This window comes from Moschus berezovskii, chromosome 5 (assembly GCF_049115385.1).
Source record: "Moschus berezovskii isolate FMDL1 chromosome 5, NW_MosBer_1.0, whole genome shotgun sequence".
Classification (NCBI taxonomy): domain Eukaryota; kingdom Metazoa; phylum Chordata; class Mammalia; order Artiodactyla; family Moschidae; genus Moschus; species Moschus berezovskii.
In genome coordinates, this window is record NC_142464.1 from 67,990,623 (window position 1) to 68,015,821 (window position 25,199).

Consider the following 25,199-nt stretch of genomic DNA (forward strand, 5'->3'; position numbering starts at 1 on the left):
AGTATTTTAAATATAAGCTGAAGGAACCAATTTAAAGGTACAAAGCAAAAGGATAGCAATGGCAAAGTAAATACTGCTTTAAAGTTTCTTGGAGGTCATCTGTAGATAATTCTAGGCCAGCTTGTACTTGTTTACTCACCATGCATCAATATACAAAGTTCTATTTTACATAAAAACATTTAAGTATTTTGCAATTGTTTACTTGCCTGTCTTTCCACCAGAGACAAATCTCTCTGTGACTGGTGTAACATATCTGATTTTATAATACCATAGTCCTGCCACAGAGTATCTTTTATGTGTGTGCATACTTTTGAGGCATCTTTTGAGGTTGAAAGTGTAGCTTTACAGAGAGAAATTTTCCCTACATGGCTTTCACACAGCTTTCTAAATGATCCAAGTGATGTAACTGAAGCCCATTTTAATACAAACAGTAAAAATAACATAAAAACCAAGTCAATCTATTTCAAAGCTAAAGCTAACTGCAAACAACAGTAAACAAACAAAACAACCAAATAGGACTTATTAGAAACAATTTTGTAAGATGATACTTAAAATTTACAATATAAGAAAACCATAAAAAATTTTTATTCTAATGGGGACAGTAACAAAAAAATTAAGCCTTTTTTAAAAAGTAAAAATATTTTAAAAAGTTCTTTAAAAATCAACATGACTTACTCTTTAATATCACGAAGCTGATCAACATCTTGTGATCTTGTAAAATCTGGATCATGAGCTAGCAGATGAATCATATATGGAACTACATACTCAGGCAATAGTGATAATAGTTTCTCTAGAGTGAAAACATTATTATTAACAATATTAATAATAGGTTTTATAAAAATCTCTTCCTAATTTAATGTTCTAACCACTTCAGTTAACATTTTCCCCTCAGTTATTTCTAAATTAGAGGCAACATATCATCTGGATGATAGTGAAATACTTTTTTCAATTTTGAAGGCTACTAAAGACAAAGGATAATTTAAGATTGAGTCCCTGGCAAAGCTAGGGACTTTACTCTCCAACATCAGAGCAATGTGTTCAAATCAAGCCACACTGCTCATCCTATAAGATAAAATGCAGCTCTTCCTTCCATGCATTATAAACAGGACTCAGAAACTAACATCTTAGATTTTACTTACATCTTAACTGCAACAGCAACATTCTATAAAAGTCCCAGTGTTATCTTATGGAAAAACATGAATGAACTTACTGGCCAACCCAATACAACAGAACTGTAAGAAATAAAACCCTCCACAAATGGGTACATTGACAAGATATATTTGCACACTGAGCACTTTGAAAGTTACTTACCAGTAGCCATGGGGTTCTGTTTAATGTACTCCCTGCGTATACTGATATTTTTTAGTAAACACTGTCGTGCATGTGCTCTTCTCTCCTTCACAGGATCTTTGGCACACAAGGCAAAGATGGCCATATACTCCAATGGGAGCAGTAACTTCACAAGTGCCTTGTGTAGCTTCTGAGCAAATATCTGCCTTACTTGGTAGCACTCATCCTACAGCAGCACAAAACCAAAACTACTTAAAAATATTAGTGCTTTTAAAATCATTAACAAAACCCCTTATTTAGTTTTTTAAAAACTGGCAAACATTTACAAAAGAACACTTGAAGCATTTTTAATGTCTTCATTTTAAAAAAAGATATAATTATACTAAGGAAGTAAAAATTGTGGGGAGATAACTGGGTAGAATAGTAATAATAGCAATCCCTTTTGTGCATACACCCACAGAGTAAATGGATACTTAATCTGTATTAAGTATATAATCGTATTAATAAATCTAATGTTGAAGGTCAAGTAAATGACAAAATAAGACTGTTACTTACATTAATAACAAGTGCACAGAGCTGAAATTGTTCTGGGGTTATAATTTCATGGTAACAAGGTTCCTGAGCAAGCTTCATTATGGCACTACCAGCAGCTAATCGCAAGCGAGACATATCAGATTTACTATAAACAAACAAGAAAGAAATAAACATTTCCTATAACCATTATCATTCATAAAGTGCTTTGATCCCTTTTGACTGTTAAGGTCTTTAGCATAATTTATACTTAAATTGACATAATGTACAAATATGGGAAAGATCCTTTGAGTCCTTGAACTCAACAGAGGGAAGAAGGCTCAAATCATTGTGACTATCTGAAATTACATTTATTTGCCTTCATTAAAAAATTTTATTTACTTATTTTATAAAGGTATAGATGATTTATTATATTAAATACAGATGAACAATATAGCAATTCAAATTTTTATAGATTATACTCCACTTACAGTTATAAAATCTTGGCTATATTTTCCATGTTGTACAATATATCCTTGCAGCTTATTTGATATGTAGTAGTTTGTACCTTTTAATCCCCTACCTTGCTCCTCCCCACTCCCATCTCCCCAGTGGTAACCACTAGTTTGTTTTCTGTATCTGTGAGTCTCTTTGTTATACTCACAAGTTTTATTTTTTAGATTCCACATATAAGTGATAACATACAGTATTATCTTTGGCTTATTTCACTAAGCATAATACTCTCTAGGCCCATTCATGTTGTATCAAATGGCAAAATTTCATTCTTTTTAATGGCTGCCTTCATTTTTAGTTACATTTTAGCTTAGATCCTCTACTGTAACTAAGGAATTCTGCTTTCATTTACAATAGCACCAGTTCCAACACTGGCAAGAATCATTTACATTAGGAACTGTATTTCTCATTTTAAGGGGCATTCACATGTATCAAAGAAAACTTGAAATTAAAAACTGAGAAATTAAAATTCACTTATCATTTAAAACCTATTTCCCACAATTCTTAAATGCATACACGTATTTTCACAGGGCCTTCCCTGGTGGCTAAGATGGTGAAGAGTCTGCCTGCAATGCAGGAGACCTGAGTTTGATCTGTGGATTGGGAAGATCCCATGGAGGAGGGCATGGCAACCCACTCCAGTATTCTTGCCTGGAGAATCCCCATGGACAGAGGAGCCTGGTGGGCTACAATTCACGGTGATGCAAAGAATCAGACACAACTGAGCAACTAAGCACACACACACATTTTACACAGACATAATAGAAAGCAATCTTAAGCCTAGACACATCTGATGAAATGGAAGGGCTATGAATTAGGAAGTGATTTGTACCCTAAAGGAGGCGGCATCAGACAAATATCTAAAAGGAAAGAATATGGAGGTGAGAGCCAGTGTCTCTCAGGTACTGGTCTCTGAGGCAGACTTTCCTTTCCAAAAGGAAGTTTTCCAAGGGAATCTAGAAGGCCCAGGAACCCCCACTCCCTACCGTCAACTTAAACTACCTAAATAGTAAAATGTGACACTGACGTGGTGAAAGAACAATCTTACTACTTCAATTACTTCCATTACTGCTCAATGGAACATAACATAGCTGTGATACTTTAAAGACTTCAAAAAATGTGGAAAGCTGCCCTAAATCCACAAGGGACTATTATTTACCATACAAGAGGAGAAAACATGGCACTCTTGGACCACATGACCATCAAAGTGAGCACTGGTAACAATGAAGGACTCTCAAATGGTTTCTGAGGCAAATGATTAAGGAATTTAAAAAATTACTGATGCTACCATCTGGGTACGTTACTCTGGAAAATGGGGAAACTGAGGCTTGGAAAACTGACTTATGCAAGTTTATACAACTAGTAAATGGAGCAGGGAGTTGAGTTAAGTTTCTGATTCCAGAGTCCAAGCTAAACTATGGGATACATAATGTCTAATTAACATCTGCCTAATATTTCATAATATGCATGTTCCACAATTGACCATTCTATCTTTTGCGATGAAAAAAAACACTGGAAAGAACATGTTAGTATGTATACTTTTATAGGATTCTTTTAATTTCATGAACATAAAAATAAAGCCAAAGAATAATATTAATATTTTTAAAGACTCAGGAACAAAACAAAAAACTGTCCTGCCAAGACTATGCCCATTTATTTTCACAGAAGTAATAAGGGAAACCTTTTTCCCTGATCCCATAGAGTAATGACTGCTTAAAAAATTTCTTTTTGATGATTTGATAGACAAGAGGTTCCACTTAAGTTAAAATTGTATTTATTGTATTTAGTAATGTCAAACATTTTTTAAAAGATAAACTGCCAATATATAATCATCTTTACTGGGGATCCTGCCTATTTATCACTGATTTGTAACAGCTCATTATTAAGCCTTTCCTACGACGAGTTGACTCACTGGAAAGGACTCTGATGCTGGGAAGGACTGGGGGCGGGAGGAGAAGGGGACGACAGAGAATGAGATGGCTGGATGGCATCACCGACTCGATGGACATGAGTTTGAGTGAACTCCGGGAGTTGGTGATGGACAGGGAGGCCTGGCGTGCTGTGATTCATGGGGGTGCAAAGAGTCGGACACAACTGAGAGACTGAACTGAACTTAACAGACTGAACTGAACTTAAACATGGTTTCCCCAAATTTAAAACTTGCTGTCCCTACTCTTCAATCTGTTCATGCAAAGCTACTCTTGGCTTATGACAAAAATAACTTTTGATTGTTTTCTCCAGTTTATCAAAGCATTCAGCATCTCTGCTGAATGTAATTGTGCATTTCCTATCTCCTAAAATAGAATGCATATTCCTTAGAGGAAGAAATTATTCTACGTTTAAAAGGTTTGGCAGTACCTGGCATGATAGTGTTAAATAAATACTGAAAGCATAAATGAATAGTTAAGTTTATCCTCTAACATAAATTTTCAAGAATGCATCACAAGTAGAATTTTTCAGTTATTTCACATGAAAACCAGTAAATGAAAAATTTGACATTTATTTTCATCTTAAAAGGTACAGAAAGAAGAAACGGTGATTTCACAAATTTGAAGATCGAACATGTATAGAAATGGAAACAAATTTTTTTTTGGCATTTGCAGAAGCTTGTATAGTCTTCTGCAAACCACCAAGAGGCTGCAACTCTTTCTTCTTTGAATCTACACTGAAAGTTTTATTCCTTTCATGGCACCAAACGCTACACTTATTCAATCACTATACTTACAGGGTAAGTTGCTTAAAGGCAGAAACTGAACTTTATCTGTTTTTACTGCAATGCTTTTCATAGTGTTGGCAAATATTCAACAAATATTTGTTTAATTGACCCAAATGTTGAAGCTAACTATAACACTGCTATAATGATTATGACTACAAATTTTCTGGAAAAAGGTCAGTCTTTAGAAATGAAAATACACCATTATTGAGATATAAACCCGAAGTAAGTACATAATTTAAACACAAAACATATATTGCCATTATAACAGCTAATATTAAGTAAATAATTCTTATGTAAGCTCTACCAACATCTTGAAGCTAAAAAAAATTGGAAAGGAAGAAAAATCTCACCTGATCCTCTTCTGCTCTGTCAGGTCACCCTCACTAACCAACATTGCTGATAATAACCGAAGAGTTGAATTGGCAGATTTAGACTGGTTGTTTTTCATACCCAACAGCCATCTTACCAGAAGTTTAATTGCCTGTACCTATAAAATATTAACATGCTAAAAAAAGAAAGCAACTTAAAATTCCACTTAAAGGGAAGATTTATGTTAATTAGATTAGTGAAATTACTTAACTGCCAGCAGACATATTTTATTAAACAAGTCTGTAGGATAATAATAATGAGAACTAATACTTATTCTGTTTATGCCAGGTGCTTTCCCCAGATTTATACATGTATTATTTTATTTAATCTCCCAAACAACTCTGTGAGGGAGGTATTCTTATTTCTAATAAGTAAGGCAACTTAAGACACATTACTATGATAGATAGCTTGCCCAGGCTCTGGCTTCTGAATTCAGACTTTTCATACCTGGACACTTGCTTTTCAAATCATTTAAAAATACTGATATATTTTTTAAAAATAACTAAACTACACAGATTGTAGTGGTTAAAAATAACTAGATAGACTTTAATATTTCTTATAGAACTGAAGAACTATTTTGATCAAAAAACCCAGGAGATTTTGTAATTATCTGTAGTCATAATTGCTTGGAGCCTTATACTCAAGACTGTTATGAAATGTATGCAAGAACTAGCTAAAGGATATAGATATCATTTACTACATTTATTTATCGACAACCTGGAAGAAGGAACTGATGGAATAAATGATGGCTATGAAGCTATTCAAAGTGAGATAGATTATCAAATAAGATGATAAAGAAGTTTTGTTTTAAATCCCAAGACTACCACTTTAAAAATTGGCTTTACTGAGGGATAATTTATATCTATCAAAAGTTACCAATATGATGACAGTCATCTGTTTTTGCCAAATTAATATTCATATTCCTATAGATAATAAGTGGCAATGAGGCTAGACCTGAGGTGCTTCTGACATCAATATTCTACAATCTCTGTGTAAAACAGCCTCACTGAAATCATTTTAGCAAGGAAGGAAGATCTACAAAACATGCTGACATATATCTATATGTAACTAACGACAACTGCAATTTGAGAAATACACAACTTTTGGTTTAAAAATAAAGCACCTTTTAAAATGCTTTTTAAGTGTTAGGTATTTTTTTTTAAGGATATCTATAAATGTTCAATATTTCAGCATCAACAGTCATCAAGTTCTACCCAATTTTACCTTTGCTAGTACTTCAGGGGAAACCTCTTCATCTGGAGACCATAATTTTCCATTCTTCTCACCTGTTGACTACAGAAAATTGAATAAATTTAACTTTTAGAAAAAAATTTAAAATTTTTCTCATTAAGGTTTTCATGCTGAACAACACTGTGCTCTAGGAACCCCATAAGAAAGCCCCCAAATAGGGACTGGAAAAGAAGAACAAAGTTGGAGGGCTAAAACTTCCTGACTTTGAAACATAACTTACAAATCTATAGTAATCAAGATAGCATGGGTGGTACTGACATAAGTATGGACCACACAGACTAATAGAATGAAACAGAAAACCCTCACATATATGCTCAACTGATTTTAAACAAGAGTGCTAACACCAATTATTGGGAAAACAACAGTCTCCTCAACTAATGGTGCTGGCAAAACTAGATATAGCCACAAGCAAAGGAATGAAGCTGGACTGTTATATATGAAAATTAACTTAAAAAATGGATCAAAGATCTTAAGAGTTACAACTAAAAAACTCTCACAAGAAGGTACAGTGGAAAATCTTTCTATTCTTGTATTCAGTATATAAATATTCAGAATATATAAAGAATTTTTACAACTCAACAACAACAAACAATTCAATTCAAAGTGGGCAAAAGACTCAATATTCAAAGAAGATATATAAACAGCCAATAAGCACATGAAAAAAAAAATCACTAGCCATTAGGGACACAAACCAAAACCACAAGATACTACTTTGCAACTACCAGGATGACTATGATCAAAAAACCAAGTAAAGAATAAGTGTTGGCCAAGATGTGTAGAAAATGGAAGCTTTGTGTATGGCTGCTGGGAATGTAAAATGGTATACACACTGTGGAAAAATGTTCAGCAGTCCTTCAAAAAGTTTAGCATAGAATGATCATATCCCAAAAACCAGGGACTCAAAATGTTCATATCAGCATTATTCACAACAGTCAAAAGGTAGAAAACACGCAAGTATATATCAATAGATGATGAATAAACAAATGTAGGTTAAATATACAATGGAATATTATTGTGGCACAAAATGAAGTTCTGATACATACTATAACATAGATAAATCTTGACATCATTATACTGAGAGAAATAAGCCAGATGCAAAAGCATAAATATTGTATGATAAGAAGGTATCTGGAATAAGCAAATTCATAAAGCAGGCAACTAGAATAGATGTTAACCAGAGGTGGGCAGGGAGGAGGTAATGGGGAGTTACTGGTTCAAATGGATGTAAAGTTTCTCTCTGAAATGATAAAGTTCTGAAAACAGGTAGTGGTAATGGTTACAGAACAATGTGGATGTGTATTTTAGGTGGTGGCTTGGACCACTGTGGAGATTTACTTGGCTTTCCTGGGTTATCCCTTGTATAGATGGGTGTATACATATGTTATCAAACTTGTTTGTTTTTAATAAAACAAAAAACCAATAAGAATATGGGTGTATATAATTTAAGTGAACTGTACACGTAAATGGGGTAAAACGGCAACATTTATATTATGTATATTTTACCACATACAAAAAACAAAACCACCTTAAAACAGAATTTATGAACAATCAAGCCACCATCTAAGAAGTGTCAAATTTCACATTTGTTGCCAGCCTTGTCTATCAGTAGTACAAAGAACAATATGAAATTGCGGAGTAGGAAATGAGACTCTGGTCATGCTCATGCAGCCTTTACTATTATATTCAAAGGGAGGGAGGATAAAGAGGAAGGAGTGAACTGTTTTAGCTTGAATACTGAGGGTTCTATTTTTTACTTCATGATTCATCTATCTCATGTTCTCAATTTTTCTTCAAAGAAAATTTCTAGTAATAATTATATAGCAAGATAGTATTTTAAGTAACAAAAAAAGTAAGAGAATCACACAACAGAAAAGCAGACATGTTGTTTCTGTGACAAATAAAGATGTAAACAGTCTTAATCTTATGATTCTAAATTTAATGAGAAACTTACCCTGTCATTCATTAGCAGATCTTTAACAATAAAATTTGCTACTACAGATTTCATTGGGGAAGCAAACTGATCTGGTGCTAACATAGAAATGTGGCCCAATGAAACTAACGGAGTTATAAGTTGTTCTGGTACGTCAGCATTCAGACTCCTACTGAGTGGCTATAAAAATAAAACAGTCAAAATTACTAGTTTGCTTTATAGATATTTAAACATTGTACAGAACAGGTTCCCGAGTCCTCCTGAATTTATTGTGCCCCAAAAAAATCTGTTCTAAAGAGATGATTAAAAGTAACTTCAGTCATATTAGACACTTGATTCTTATTTCACCTATTGAAATTTAATAAAATTGAAACAATGTAAAAAAAAAGAAAAAGTAAAACCCACATATAAGTCAGTTATGTTGGTGTTTCTTGTCCTGTGGGAACATTTAAAATGACCATAGATCACAATATTTAAGTCCACTGGGTTCTGTTCAAATTGTATTCCATTTATGACAACAGGAATACCTTTCTAGTAGTAGAATCAGGCAAAGGATCATACATAAGGAAAGGCAAACAAAACTAATTTTCAAGTAGGGTTGTCAGGTCCATTATATCTTCTCAAGCTAAATGGACCACTGAGCCAATAAAGCTAAAATTAAGTAAAATAATGTAACACAAAATACATAAAACATCCTTCAATGTGTAGTATTTGAACATATAGTCTAACCTAAAGGCTGGGAATATCTAAAGTGCTGAATAAAATAAGAGTCCCTGCTCTCATGGAATTTATATTTTAGAGTGGGACTAAAGAGCTTAAAAAAAAAAATGACTTTTTAGCTTTATCAAGCCACAGAGAATAAAAAAAAAATCAACAAAAACACATCATATGTAATTATATATACCTCAAAAATCTGTGCAAGCTGGACTTCTTTATTTGTGAATATGGCATGTATACAGTGAACAGCCTGCTTTGCTTGGTGTGGAGTACCTCTCTTTGCTTTCTGATGTAAAATGGGAATTAAAGTCCTGAAAAAAAAAAAAATCACAGTTTATTTTTAAAAAGCCCATAAACCACAAGTAGTTCTTTTGGTTGTCTCCCACTTCATCAGTAACTATTTGGAGGTATGTTCAAAGAAAGATTCTCTTCTAAACTTCCTGATCTATAAAAAGATTTAAAGTCCCTTTCCCCATCCTCAAGTACAATATAAGAAATACAATGCCTCTAGACTATAAGGGCTACTCCAGAAAACAATTTTCTTTTTAATGCTACCTCATAAGTATGTAGAAATAAACAAACCACCTTTAATTTATAATCTAAAATTGCCCCATGCCATATTTTCACATTTGTCTTCTAAGAAAATACTCCTAAATTTTCCACTTCCCTCTCACAATCCTCTTCAGTTGTTTTAAAGTAGCCAAGGGGAAAAAAGTAGCAAAAGGCCAAGTTTCATTAAAAAACAGAGAAGAACATACCAGTGAGAGAAAGTATGCAAATAAAGTATGGCATGTTTCTATCAAAATACAAAAAATTGGCATATACATCAAATGGATAAGACAAAACATTCATATAAAATATACATCAAAATGCTACGTGATTCTCTTTGTTTATAGTTTCTAAAGTTTCAGCTTTTTATAATGAACTTGTTAAATATTTTTTTTTTACATCAAAAGAAAATCCATAAGCCAAAACAAAAATTTAAGAAAAGATACTTGCTATATACATCTGGTGTAATACTACTACTTTATAGATTATAAGATCAATGATATCAAATCAAGTGCAATAGTGACAAGGGATCATACTATAACAGTGGTCCTCAACCTTTCTGGCACAGGGGACCAGTCTGTTGAAGACAATTTTTACCATGGCTAGGGAGGGGAAGATGGTTTCAGGATGATTCTCATAATAAGCACACACGTGCAGTTCACAGAAGCATTCGCGCTTCTATGAGAATCTAAGGCTGCCGTTGATCTGACAGGAAGTAGAGCTCAGGTGGTAACATAAGCAGCTCTAAATACAGATGAAGCTTTGCTTGCTCCCCTGCTGTTCAACTCCTGCTGTGTACTGATCTATGGAATCAGTACTGATCTGTGGCCTGGGGGCTGGGGACCCCTGTCTAATAATAATGGAAGGCTAGATATTAACAGCAATACTCTATAAACCTTTATGCACCTCAATCAAAAAACTGGAACATATGCTAGTCAGTGTGAAGTCTTGAAAATTATGAATGTGCCATATTTCTTTCCATACAGTTTAGAATAATCAAAAGGATTTTCATGCTCAAATATCAATACATTCCTTGACTGAGCACTGTTGAAGTCTTTCTTTCAAATTCATTTACCAAGGTAACGGTTCTTATAAATAAGACCAGTTAGTAACGAAAGAAGATTGAGTTTTGATCAAACTGTCATTAAATACATTATTAATTCTTCTTAGCCTAATGAAAGGATGATGCATAGGTCCACTTTAACCTTTCTCCTTGCTTTTCTAGCGTGCTATACTCCAGTTATACCACCAGGGTTGTTATTGAGGTCTGCAGTGTTGTGCTTCTCTGCTTTTTCAATAATTCCCTCCTTCCTTCCCAATTAGTCTTAAGAAAAGCTATGACAAACCTAGATAACATATTAAAAAGCAGAGCAATCACTGCCAACAAAGGTCTGTATAGTCAAAGCTATGGTTTTTCCAGTAGTCATATATGGATATGAGAGTTGGACCATAAGGAAGGCTGAGTGCCGAAGAATTGATGCTTCTGAATTGTGGTGCTGGAGAAGACTCTTGAAAGTCCCTTGGACAGAAGATCAAACCAGTCAATCCTGAAGGAAATCAACTCTGAATATTCACTGGAAGAACTGATGCTGAAGCTCCAATACTCTGACCACCTGATATGCAGAGCCAATTTATTGGAAAAGACCCTGATGCTGGGAAAGATTGAGGGTAGGAGAAGGGGGCGACAGAGGATGAGATGGTTGGATGGCATCACCGACTCGATGGACATGAGTTTGAACAAACTCTAGGAGAAAATGAAGGACAGGGAAGCCTGGCATGCTGCAGTTCACGGCATCACAAAGAATCAGACATCACTTATCAACTGAACAACAAGTCTTAAGAACAAGAGGTTTTATTCCTTATGTCCAAAGTTACCTCTTCTACTGTTCCTTCCGGGACAGAATTCCTTTAAGTACATCCTTCACCTTAAAAAAAGTATAGATCTTCCCACCTTGTAAAACTCACAATGACTTTAGCCCACTGTGTCAATCATTTTTTTTATAATGTACGAAGATAAAGATGATCATTTCTAGAGTATAAACTCCCTGACAGCAGGGACTGACAGTGGTAATCTTTTACATTAGCCACTACAGTGCTGACGATGAAAAGGATATACAATAAATGTTGAATTATTTCTCAAATTAAACTATTAGCTCACAAATCCAATAAAAACTTAAGGAGTCATGAATTCTCTTGTTCTATTAATATATCATGAGGAAAAATGGGTTTGATTCGAATTTACCTCAAACTATTTACATAAATACCTTGAACATCTGATTATAACAGCTATGAGCAATGTGCTCTTCCTCCAAAAGACATCTCCCATATCTTATGTCTAAATCACACTCTCAGCACAAATTTTGATCCTAAAGTAACCTCTTAAAGCTGCCAAAGTAAAAATACCAAAATATACTTCATTCTTATGAGGAGAGGGGACGTAATCTAGAGAGATAGAAGAACCATGACCAACAACTAAGCAACTAATGAATATTTCATTAAGCACCTTTGATTATACAATTCTTGAGTGAGATATGAAGGCAGTACCTACTGAATTTGGAGTTGGAGAAAAATAAATAAATTAGAAAGATATATTAATCCTAAATTCTGTGGTAACTTTTGATAATTAATATTTTAAAATAAAAATTTCAGGTTGTTCCTCTGCCCATATTCGAATGGTAGAGGAGATAGGTCAGACAGAGAAAAGATGAAAACAAAGGATACAGAAAAGCAGCTTCTAAATAAAAGTCATCTTTCCTCTTCCATATCTTCCTAAGGGAAACAAAGACCCTAAGATTCCCACACTTGGAAAACTTTTGTGTTTATCATAAGAAAAAGCATACTTACGATCGTATTTGGGGTAGGTCTGTTTCTATTTTGTGGCCTGTATTTCTAAAAATTTGTATAGCAGCTTCTGCTACCTTATCATCTTCCATTCTGAGGCACTGTAACAGGGACTCGTATGTCTCTGCAGAGTGGAACGAGGTAGGATGCGTGAAAGACAGAACCTAAAGGAACAGATACAATGTTTTAAGTACAGACAATGGTTTTAATCCATTAAAAGAACTGTTTTCTACTACAAATTAAATTTTAAATTATGAGATGCATATGCTAGCAATACAATGAAGATTATATCTTGTAGTCTCTCTCCCTTGAGGTGAGATGTAGCTAACAATTCTTGACCTACAGCCCTTGTCCTGTTTTCTTCTTTACCTCTTAAGTCTATTCTGATACTGGGAATGTGGGAAATGTGGCTCCTTTTTCATGGGAGTGATAGATGTGAACAAAATGCTAACACTAGGCTTTATTTCACTGGCAACAGATACCCTATAAGGAAATATTTTAAGTGAAATCCATCATAAAAACTTTACTCATAAGTAGTCATTATTGGAAAATTTTAATCACGATTATAAACATATAAATAATTGTTCCCTTTATTTATTAAGACATAAGTTCCAGGCTATCCTTAAGGAATTTCCAGCAAGTTAGAGATAATGTGTCTACAAAATTTACCTTCCATGAAGCAGAAACAATTTAGTCAGCATGACACATGGAATAAAGCCTAAAAGGAAAATAAGGAGGTAGAGGAATGGAGTATGAATGGAGTATGTAGCCCTCATTAACTTATTATATAAGCATTTTTAAAATGGGTTATAAAGTGGAGACAGTGTCTCGTTTGGTAGGGTTCAGAGTGAAAATATTTACTTATGAGGTTTTAAATATTCAGAGAAAAATTATTTAAATTTGAAATGTTTGCCTTAAAGATGATTTTCCTCTGTTTAAAAAAAATTTTATTTCCACAATCTGGAACCAATCTTGTCTTCTATCACTCCTCAAAGCAATACTTCTAACTACTCAGGCTACATTCACAATCCCTAAAACACGCCCAAAAGTATTCTCTTTGATGATGCTGTGCTCCCCTTCTAGATTAAATTATGTCTCTTACTAATTGTTCAATTCTCTGATCTCTTTGGCATCTGCTTACCAATTATTTAAAAAAACAAAACAAAACCCAATCAGATAAATGATGTCTTACAGTAATTCTTGTGAGCAATCCTACTAACCAATATGCAGGTTATTTGAAAGGTAGGACTAAATCACGGAGAAGGCAATGGCAAGCCACTCCAGTACTACTGCCTAGAAAACCCCATGGATGGAGGAGCCTGGTAGGCTGCAGTCCGTGGGGTCACTAAGGGTCGGACACGACTGAGCGACTTCACTTTCACTTTTCACTTTCACACATTGGAGAAGGAAATGGCAACCCACTCCAGTGTTCTTGCCTGGAGAATCCCAGGGACGGGGGAGCCTGGTGGGCTTCCGTCTATGGGGTCACACAGAGTCGGACACGACTGAAGTGACTTAGCAGCAGCAGCAGGACTAAATCATTTAGTACATACTGTTGTAAGTATAGCAGGCATGCACATGATGAATGAAACAGCAAAACTCCAAATATATTATTTTATAATGTAAAATAATTAAGTAGTATAATTCAGAAAACGTGTTATTTTTATAAAATGTTGTATTACAAATTTTAATCTTTTGAATAACTTCCAATGAAATAAAGCCTGACCACTGCATATCTTTAAGGTGATTCATATTATAACTGCAGAATACACATGGAATCTAGAAAAATGGTACTAACGAGCCTAGTAAAGAACAGACTTGTGGACACAGCTGGGGAAGTTCAGGGTGGGAGAAATTGAGAAAGTGGTATTGACAAATATACACTATCAGGTGTAAAACAGTTAGTAGGATGTTGCTAAATAACACAGGGAGCCCACTCAGCCTGGTGCTCTATGATGACCTAAAGGGGAGGGATGAGGAGAGGGGAGGAAGGCTCAGGAGGGAAAGGATAGATATATAAATATATAATTATGACTGATTTGCACTGTTGTATGGCAGAAACCAACACAAAATAGTAAAGCAATTTTCCACCAATTAAAAAAATGAATAAAAAAAAAAAATGACTGCAGAAAAGACAAACTGTTTCAAAAATACCTTAAGAAGTTCAAGTCCTGAACGAATAGCTGTATCTGGACTTACACCCTCCTCTTCGTCATCTGCTGTCCCTTCTATTGATTTATTCATCAGTTTTACCAGTGCACTATTAAAATAAGATAATCTAAATTAATAACACTACTAGATTAGTAACTATATCTTAATTGCATTGTAGCAGATATATACAGACTCTCTTAAACATCAAATTAAATATTTTCTGGAAGAAAAAGTTATTTTGTGATTTTTTAAACTTCCCTCTCTACATGACAAATGAACTTATTTTTAGTTTATCCTCCCCATCCATGTATAACAGTAATTCTAATGAAAAGCAACAAAACTGTCAAATGTACTAGAAATATGTATTTTTAAGTATAAGCGATGTAATATATACATAAACAGAGATCATTTGCAATTTTAAGAAAAATGTTAGCAGGGCAGTTGCTAAATGGACAAATGAGAACTCGTTCAAAACAAAAAACAAATAGTAAACACATAAATGAGCATTGAATTAATCACATAATTAATTTATTGAATCACTAATTCCACTCCTAGAGATTTATAGCAAAGAAATTGAAAGCAATTCATGAGAATTGTGCTCTCTCTCTATATCCACACACAGAATCAACAATTAGGAAGTATTTAATGTTCAACATTATTAGTTTTTCAAATACAACTAACCACCACAAACTAGAAATTACCTGGTCAACAAGATACTATTTTAAGTTAAAACAAACAGATCTCTGTTTTTGAAGTTTCATTTCCTCATTAATGATGTCCCAGTACAGGCAAATATTCAACAAACTAAGCTTTCACCCTACCTCAAAACAAACCCCCTCCCCATTAGCTGTGTGTGAGTTCAGTTGTGTCCAATTTCCATTAGGAGTCACTCCTTATTCACCTCCAACTCCTTCAGCCCTGCTGCTGCTAAGTCACTTCAGTCGTGTCCAACTCTGTGTGACCCCATAGACGGAAGCCCACCAGGCTCCCCCGTCCCTGGGATTCTCCAGGCAAGAACACTGGAGTGGGTTGCCATTTCCTCCTCCAATGCATGAAAGTGAAAAGTGAAGTCGGTCAGTCGTGTCCGACCCTTAGCGACCCCACAGACTGCAGCCTACCAGGCTCCTCCATCCATGGGATTTTCTAGGCAAGAGTACTGGAGTGGCTTGCCATTGCCCATCCTCTAATCTACTTTGTGTTGCTATATATATTTGCCTATTCTGAATAGTTCATATAAATGGAGTTTTCAAGGTTCATCTTCCTCTGGGTCAGGAAGATACCCTGGAAGAGGAAACAGCAACCCACTCCAGTGGGCTACACTCCATGGGGTCACAAAGAGTTGGACATGACTGAGCATATGCACACATATGTGGTACCTCTATGCTTAACTTTTGGAGGAACTGTCAAATTGCTTTCAAAAGCACCTCCAACATTTTACATCCATTAGCAATACATGAAGGTTCCAATTTTTCTACATTTCTTGCCAACTCAATTTTTTGATCATGGCCATTCTAGCGGGTATAAATAAACTGGTGAATCACTGTAGCAATATATAAATAAAACAACTACAAAAACCTACCTTACACTTCTAGTTAATTCCCTTTTCCTACTCTGGCAATAACTGATCAACTTTCTGCCACTAGAATTTTACCTTTTATAAAATTTTATATATTTTGTGTCTGACAACTTCTATGTGACATAATGCTTTTGAGACTGCTCCATGTTGTTGCATAGGATCAGTGTGAACCACTGAATGAACTTGCTCTCTATTGCTGATAAGTATTTCATTATATAGATATACCAGTTATTTTTATCCAATTACCAACTGATGGACTTCAGGGTATTTCCACTTTAAACACAAGTAGCGGTGGCGGTTTACTTGCTAAGTCATGTCTGACCCTTGTGACCCCCTGTAGCCTGCCAGGCTCCTCTGTTCATGGAATTTCCCAGGAATGACTACTGGAGTGGGTTGCCATTTCCTTATCCAAGGGATCTTCCTGACCTGGGGATCAAACCCATGTTTTCTGCATTGCAGGTAGATTCTTTCCCTGCTGAGCCACCAGGGAAACCCAAAGACATAATGATGTCTTCCTTTCTTATAGGCAAATGTCTAATATTGGGATTCCTGAGTTGAGACAATGTTGAAATAATATGATAATAAAACAAATTGCTTTTAATATCACCAACACACTGTTAGTTAAGTATACATCAACACTTTTTACAGTCAGTAATTAGAAAAAAACTTTTTTATTTTTGGTTATGCTGTGTCCTTGTCGCTGCTCAGACTTTTCTCCAGTTGCAGAGTGTGGGGGCTACCATCCAGTGGTGGTACACAGGCTTCTCATCACTGTGGTTCCTCTTGGTGCAGAGCATGACCTCTAGGGCATTTGGGTTTCAGTAGTTGGGGCATGAGGGCTCAGTATTCTACAGTTCCTAGGTTCTAGAGCACAGGCTCAATAGCTGTGTGTCGTATGGGCTTAGCTGCTCCGCAGCACGTGGGATCTTCCCAGAATAGGGATCAAATTTATGTCTCCTGCACTGACAGGCAGATTCTTAGCCGCCAGGAAGCCCCTGTATAGTCAGCACTTTTAGTCAGTATTTTAAAATTTAGCCATTCTAGTGGGTGTGTATTTCTCACTGTAATTTGAATTTGCATTTCCCCAAAGAGTAATAATGTTGATTGTCTTTTCTTGTGCTTATTTATTATCTGTATGGATATGTTATACTTGGTAAAATTCCTGTTCAAATTTTGTCCATTTTAAAACTGGTTTGTCTTATTAAGTAGTAATTATTTTTATTCTGGATATACTACTTTATCATATATATGCCTTGCAAATATTTTCTCCCTGCTTGTGGCTTAACTGTTCTTTTTCTTAATGACTTACAGAGAGGAAAAAAATAATCTTTGTCTTCCTTGTTTGTACTCTTTATGTCCCATCTAAGAAATCTTGTTCACCTTATATTTTGTTCTAGAATTGTAACTGTTGACATTCAGTTCAGTTGTGTCCGACTCTTTGCGACCCCATGAATCACAGCATGCCAGGCCTCCCTGTCCATCACCAACTCCCGGAGTTCACTCAAACTCATGTCCATTGAGTCGGTGATGCCATCCAACCATCTCATCCTCTGTCGTCCCCTTCTCCTCCTGCCCTTAATCTTTCCCAGCATCAGGGTCTTTTTCAATGAGTCAGCTCTTTGCATGAGGTGGTCAAAGTACTGGAGTTTCAGCTTTGGCATCACTCCCTCCAATGAACACCCAGGATTGATCTCCTTTAGGATGGACTGGTTGGATCTCCTTGCAGTTCAAAGGACTCTCAGAGTCTTCTCCAGCACCACAGTTCAAAAGCATCAATTCTTTGGTGCTCAGCTTTTTGTATAGCCCAACTCTCACATCCATACATGACCACTGGAAAAACCATAGCTTTGACTAGACAGACCTTTGTTGGCAAAGTAATGTCTCTGCTTTTTAATATGCTGTCTAGGTTGGTTATTAACTTTCCTTCCAAGGAGTAAGCGTCTTTTAATTTCATGGCTGCAATCAGCATCCGCAATGATTCTGGAGCCCAAAAAAATAAAGTCAGCCACTGTTTCCCCATCTATTTGCCATGAAGTGATAGGACTGGATGCCACAAGATTAGTTTTCTGAATGTTGAGCTTTAAGCCAACTTTTTCACTGTTGACATTATGTATTTTTAAAAAAATTATTTCCATTTTGAAAAAAATATTCTGATTTAAGCTGTTAGAAGGAAATCACATAAAACACGTGAATTTATAAACAAAACTACAAATATTTGATAAAATTTATACCTGTATCTGACTACTCATAATTGTCAGTGCATGCATTTACTTAATATGTATTTACTGACTACCTACTGTGAACTGAGTCTGAGGGTGTATCCTGGAAATATAGTGCAAAACAAGGTGGGTATAATTTGCTTTCATTAAGGCGTGGGTGGGATCACCATTGTAAGTCAAAAAGTTGTATGAGGCAGATCCAAATCTTGAAGCCAGAACTATAATTCTTCTTTTTGTGAAAGTAATTTTACTGATTTATAAATCAGATAAATAATACATACTCCAAATACTTCACAGAGTATGATGAAGCAAAAGATCATCACCAGGACTTCCCCGGTGGTCCAGTGGCTGAGACTCTGCACTCCCAATGCAGGGGGCCCAGGTTCATTCCCTGGTCGGGGAACTAGATCCCACGTGCTTCAACTAAAGATCCTGCATGTTGCAACAAAAACCCGGCACAGACAAATAAATAAATTAAAAAAAAAAAAAAAAAAGATCATCACCAATCCAAACGCATGTTCAAAACCGCCTGGGAAATCTTCCGTGTGTCCCTTTCTCTCCTATCCTATGTAACAACTGCTATAAATCTTTATCATTATTTAAATTCTTCCACTGAGTAGACTGCCTAACTTTTGACCTATAGGAGAACAATGGAGCTTTTAGTGAAAACTGTAATTTTTCATACTCTATTTTCTAACTTCCTTTAATTTGTATGTATCATTTTTTTAACACCATAGGGGAAGATTTTCTTCTTACTGGTCCATTTTTTTACTGATGGTGCACCATCATACTTCTATTCCCCTTAACCTATCTTCAACCTCTTTTTAGTATCTTAAAAAAATTATTTATTTATTTGGCTATACTGGGTCTTATCAATAGCTGTAGCATGTCGGATCTTTAGTTAAAGCATGCGAACTTTCGGTTGTGGCATGCAACCCTTAGTGCAGCATGTAGGATTTAGTTCCCCAACTAGAGATCAAACCAGGGCCCCTGCCCGGAGTCTTAGCCACTGGACTACCAGTGAAATACCACTTAATACCCTTTAACGATATTTAAATATTCAAAACCACTCCATTAAAAACAAGAAAAGACCTGCATACAGATTTCTCAAAAGGCAGGTCAGGTGGTCTGGCAGTCCCATCTCTTTCAGAATTTCCCAGTTTGTGGTGATCCACACAGTCAAAGGCTTTGGCATAGTCAATAAAGCAGAAACAGATGTTTTTCTGGAATACTCTTGCTTTTTTGATGATCCAGCGGATGTTGGTAACTTGCTATCTGGTTCCTCTGCCTCTTGTAAAACCAGCCTGAACATCTGGAAGTTCACGATTCATGTATTGTTGAAGCCTGGCTTGGAGAATTTTGAGTATTACTTTACTAGTGTATGAGACACATACAATTGTGCGGCAGTTTGAGCATTCTTTGGCATTGCCTTTTTTTGGGACTGGAATGAAAACTGACCTTTTCCAATCCTGTGGCCACTGCTAAGTTTTCCAAATTTGCTGACATATTGAGTGCAGCACTTTCACGATTTGAAATAGCTCAACTGGAATTCCATCACCTCCACTAGCTTTGTTCGTAGGGATGCTTCCTAAGGTCCACTTGACTTCACATTCCAGGATAACTGGCTCAAGGTAATTATCTGGGTCGTGAAGATCTTTTTTGTATAGTTCTTCTGTGTATTCTTGCCACCTCTTCTTAATACCTTCTGCTTCTGTTAGGTCCCAACCATTTCTGTCCTTTATTGAGCCCATCTTTGCATGAAATGTTCCTTTGGTATTTCTGCCTTTCTTGAAGAGCTCTCTAGTCTTTCCCATTCTACTGTTTTCCTCTCTTTGCACTGATCACTGAGGAAGGCTTTCTTATCTCTCCTTGCTATTCTTTGGAACTCTGCATTCAAATGGGTATATCTTTTCTTTTCTCCTTTGTTTTTCGTTTTGCTTCTTTTCACAGCTATTTGTAAGGCCTCCTCAGACAGCCATTTTGCTTTTTTGCATTTCTTTTTCATGGGGATGGTCTTGATTCCTGTCTCCTGTACAATGTCACGAACCTCCATCCATAGTTCATCAGGCACTCTGCCTATTAGATCTAGTCCCTTCAATCTATTTCTCACTTCCACTGTATAATCATAAGGGATTTGATTTAGGTCATACCTGAATGGTCTAGTGGTTTTCCCTACTTTCTTCAATTTAAGTCTGAATTTGGCAATAAGGAGTTCATGATCTGAGCCACAGTCAGCTCCTGGTCTTGCTTTTATTGACTATATAGAGCTTCTCCTTCTTTGGCTGCAAAGAATATAATCAATCTGATTTTGGTGTTGACCATCAGGTGATGTCCATGTGCAGAGTCTTCTTTTGTATTGTTGGAAGAGGGTGTTTGCTATGAGCAGTGCGTTCTCTTGGCCCTGCTTCATTCTGTACTCCAAGGCCAAATTTGCCTGTTACTCCAGGTGTTTCTTGACTTCCTACTTTTGCATTCCAGTCCACTATAATGAAAAGGACATCTTTTTTGGGTGTTAGTTCTAGAAAGTCTTGTATAGAACCGTTCAATTTCAGCTTCTTCAGCATTACTGGTCGGGGCATAGACTTGGATTCCCGTGATACTGAATGGTTTGCCCTGGAAACGAACAGAGATCATTCTGTCGTTTTTGAGACTGCATCCAAGGACTGCATTTCAGAGTCTTTTGTTGACTGTGAGGGCTGCTCCATTTCTTCTAAGGGATTCTTGCCCACAGTAGTAGATATAATGGTTATCTGAGTTAAATTCACCCATTCCAGTCCATTTTAGTTCACTGATTCCTAAAATGTTGACGTTCACTCTTGTCATCTTCTTGTTTGACCACTTCAAATTTGCCTTGATTCATGGACCTAACATTCCAGGTTCCTATGCAATATTGCTTTTTACAGCATCAGACCTTGCTTTCATCACCAGTCTCATTCACAACTGGGTGTTGGTTTTGCTTTGGCTCCATCTCTTCATTCTTTCTGGAGTTATTTCTCCACTGATCTCCAGCAGCATACTGGGCACCTACTGACCTCAGGAGTTCATCTTTCAGTGTCATATCTTTTTGCCTTTTCATATTGTTCATGGGGTTCTCAAGGCAAGAATAATGAAGTGGTTTGCCATTCCCTTCTCCAGTGGACCACATTTTGTCAGAACTTTCCACCATGACCCGTCTGTCTTGGGTGGTCCTACATGGCATGGCTCCTAGTTTCACTGAGTTAGACAAGGCTGTGGTCCACGTGATTAGATTGGTTAGTTTTCTGTGATTATGGTTTTCAGTCTGTCTGCCCTCTAATGGAGAAGGATAAGGGGCTTATGGAAACTTCTGACTGGAGAGACTGACTGAGGGGACAATGGGTTTGTTCTGATGGGCAGGGCCATGCTCAGTAAATCTTTAATTGAATTTTCTGTTGACGGGTGGAGCTGTGTTCCCTCCCTGCTATTTACCTGGGGCCAAACTATGGTGGAGGTAATGAAGATAATGGTGACCTTCTTTAAAAGATCCCATGTACGTACTGCTACACTCAGTGCCCTCAAAGCCTGCAGCAGGCCACCACTAACCCATGCCTCCGCTGGAGACTCCTGGACACACAGGCAAGTCTGGGTCAGTCTCTTGTGGGGTCACTGCTCCTTTCTCCTGGATCCTGGTGCACAAGGTTCTGTTTGTGCCCTCCAAGAGTCTATTTTCCAGTCCTGTGTAAGTTCTGGCAGCTCTGTGGTGGGGTTAATGGCGACCTCCTCCAAGAGGGCTTATGCCATACCCAAGTCTGCTGCACCCAGAGCCCCTGTCCCTGTGGCAGTCCACTGCTGACCCATACCTCTACAGGAGACACTCAAACACAGTTCTGTCTCAGTCTCTGTGAGGGCCCTGGGTCCTGGTACACACAAGGTTTGTTTGAGCCCTTTGAGCGTCTCTGGCGGGAATGGGGTTTGATTCTAAATGTGAATTTGCTCCTCCTACCATCTTGCTGGGGCTGCACCTTTGCCCTTGGATGTGGGGTTTCTCTATTAAAAATTTATAGCAAAATACCTTTTGCTATTACCCAGCTGTAAAAAACCACTAGGTTTTTCTCAGAACCTTAGCTTTCTTATTTATAATAAGATTAAAGGATAAGATCATAGTTAAAAAACAAAGGAGCCAACAAACATCACCATTACAGATTGAATACCCTAATTCATATGTCGAAGTCCTAACCTCCAGGACACCTCACAATGTGACTGTACTTGGAAACAGATGAGATTTTAATTACTTAATGAGATAATTAAGGTAAACTGAAGTCAGATGGGTGGGCCATAATCCCAAATGGCTGTGTTCTTATGTGAAGAGGAGGTCAGGACACAGACGTTTGAGGAGAGCAAAGAGGAGGTTATCTGCATGCCATGAAGAGGCTCCAGGAGATATCAAAGTTGATCTTGGACTGCTACTCTCCAGAATGTGAGAATACAAATTTCTGTTGTTTAAGCCACACAGTCTGTGGTATTTTGCCACGGCAGCCCTAGCAAACTAACACGATTGGCATTTTAATACAAACAGTGAGTCACGTAGTAGTAATGGCTAGAACCAGGTCTCCTAATTCAAAGAAAAGAGACTCAATAAATGCTAGTTAGTAACCCAAAATGGAAAGCTTTATAGCTGATGAGCTGTAAAAATGATTAGTACAAGATAAAAGTATTCTCAGAAGTTTACAATTGAAAATCATTAGAAATAAGTGAAACATATGAAATTATGGGAACAATTAATCAAAGACAATAGATGTCAATGTTTGTGACGCTAGTCTGCTTTTTTTTTTTTTTAACATATTATTACTAATTTTCACACTCATCCACAAGGAGATGTTATACCCATATTAAGGTTAAAAATAAATTAAAAACTAAATGAGAGCTAAAAGTTGGTAACAGAGATGTGTTTTGAAAGCTGATTAGTCTAACAGCAATCTTGTGCTCCTTTCATTAATACTATTGTTTTTCACATATCTCAAGTGAACAGTGATGTCATACAAACTTTATGCAGCCATGAAAAGGGCTAAGAAAACTCAAAGGCTGATGATAGCTATAGATTTTCTTATGTTCTAGGTTTTCTTTAATGAGAACATACAAGCTAAAAATAAACACAAGATTTCTTTTTAAAAATAAATAAAAAGTAATGAAACAAACCAACGATCAGAAAAGGAGCCTGTCTTTCCTTCAACTTGAATGATACATGATATAGGTTCCCTGTATACCTTTTTAGGTCTCGTTGGGGACACAGAATTTAAACTTACAATACTGTAGTTTCAAATTATATTTTATTTATGAATGACTATAACTCCTAGTTTACCTGATGGCTTCTGAATCAATGTGCACAGGTGCAATTCTTTCCAACAGAAATTTGACCATCTCTAGAAAAGGATTTGTTGGCTGCTTAGGATTGGCAAGTTTCCGGGCTATTTCTCTCTATAGGAAGGAAGAGAGTTTCACTGTTAAGTATCATCCTTACATGCTTTTCAAAATAAAAATGATCCTAGGCAACAAAAGCATTTAAGGATTCAATACCATAAGATGTAAAAAAAGGAAAAAAAAAAAACACTTTCTCTGCTTTATACCCTGACTAAAATGATATACTCATTAGGCAAGCACTAGAAAATCTAGACTGTAGAGGAAAAAAAGGGGGGTAACATGGAATGATTTATGCCTTTTGTCTCATATTTCTCCCATGAAATTACTACATAGTAGACAATCTTTAATACTGTATATTTTTACAACTGATATGCATTTAATTTAATGGCTGCACCAGGTCTTAGTTGCAGCATGTGGGATCTAGTTCCCTGATCAGGGATCAAACCTGGGCCTCTGCATCGGGAGTGTGGAATTTTAACCACTGGACCACTAGGGAAGTCCCTTTAGTCTCGACTTTTTAAAAAATTAAAACGATTTATACTGTCATGGGTATGTTTCAATGGTTTACTTCATAGTTTGAAAAAACTTTTCTTTCGGTCAACAGTTTTTTTTTTTTTTAAAGAGGAGAAGACTTTTAAGTGTATAAAGTTTTTCAGTTCTGGAAGATCATAGTTGAGTTAAAAAATGGTGACATTATTTCAAAGAGCTCCTGCAAAAGAAAAGATATTATTGCTGAAAGTTTCTAAAGAATATAAGGACTTAATGATTATAAGAGACTGAATCCTCCAAAGACAAGGTTAAATTTATAATGTGCTGGGTACTAGAGAAAGAAATTTACATTAATAATAAGGCTTTTCATTGATTATCTCTGATGAATAAGTAGAAATGTTAGTTGAGAAGATAAAGCACATTAAAAGTGCTTTCCAAACTATAAAGCAATATAACAAATAATAGTCACTCTATTTATTAGTTTTTTCATGAAAAAAAAAAAATTTAAGGATATGTGTCCAAGGGGAAAAGGAAACAAATTTCTGTTGTACTTTCAGTGACTTAAAAAAAAAATTAATTAATTAATTTGGCTTTGCTGGGTCTTAGTTGCAGCATTTGGGATCTAGTTCCCTAACTAGGGAATGAACCCGGGCCCCTCTGCATTGGCAGCAGGAGTCTTAGCCACCGGATCACCTGGGAAGT

The 25,199-nt window shown here is 36.2% G+C and overlaps 1 protein-coding gene across 2 annotated transcripts in view; it reads right to left on the bottom strand.

Moving 5' to 3' along the window:
- The window catches only part of PDS5A (PDS5 cohesin associated factor A), a 132,473-nt gene that overhangs the window by 25,618 nt on the left and 81,656 nt on the right, over window positions 1-25,199 (bottom strand). For both annotated transcript variants that reach the window (XM_055435141.2, XM_088836293.1), the window contains exons 17-26: window positions 23,950-24,065; window positions 14,841-14,946; window positions 12,690-12,850; window positions 9,484-9,607; window positions 8,601-8,759; window positions 6,623-6,691; window positions 5,380-5,516; window positions 1,846-1,969; window positions 1,312-1,516; window positions 676-790 (exon numbers count right to left, since the gene is read on the bottom strand). In XM_055435141.2, coding sequence (XP_055291116.1) covers window positions 676-790; window positions 1,312-1,516; window positions 1,846-1,969; window positions 5,380-5,516; window positions 6,623-6,691; window positions 8,601-8,759; window positions 9,484-9,607; window positions 12,690-12,850; window positions 14,841-14,946; window positions 23,950-24,065 — 1,316 coding nt within the window. The remainder of the gene's footprint in view (window positions 1-675; window positions 791-1,311; window positions 1,517-1,845; window positions 1,970-5,379; window positions 5,517-6,622; window positions 6,692-8,600; window positions 8,760-9,483; window positions 9,608-12,689; window positions 12,851-14,840; window positions 14,947-23,949; window positions 24,066-25,199) is intronic.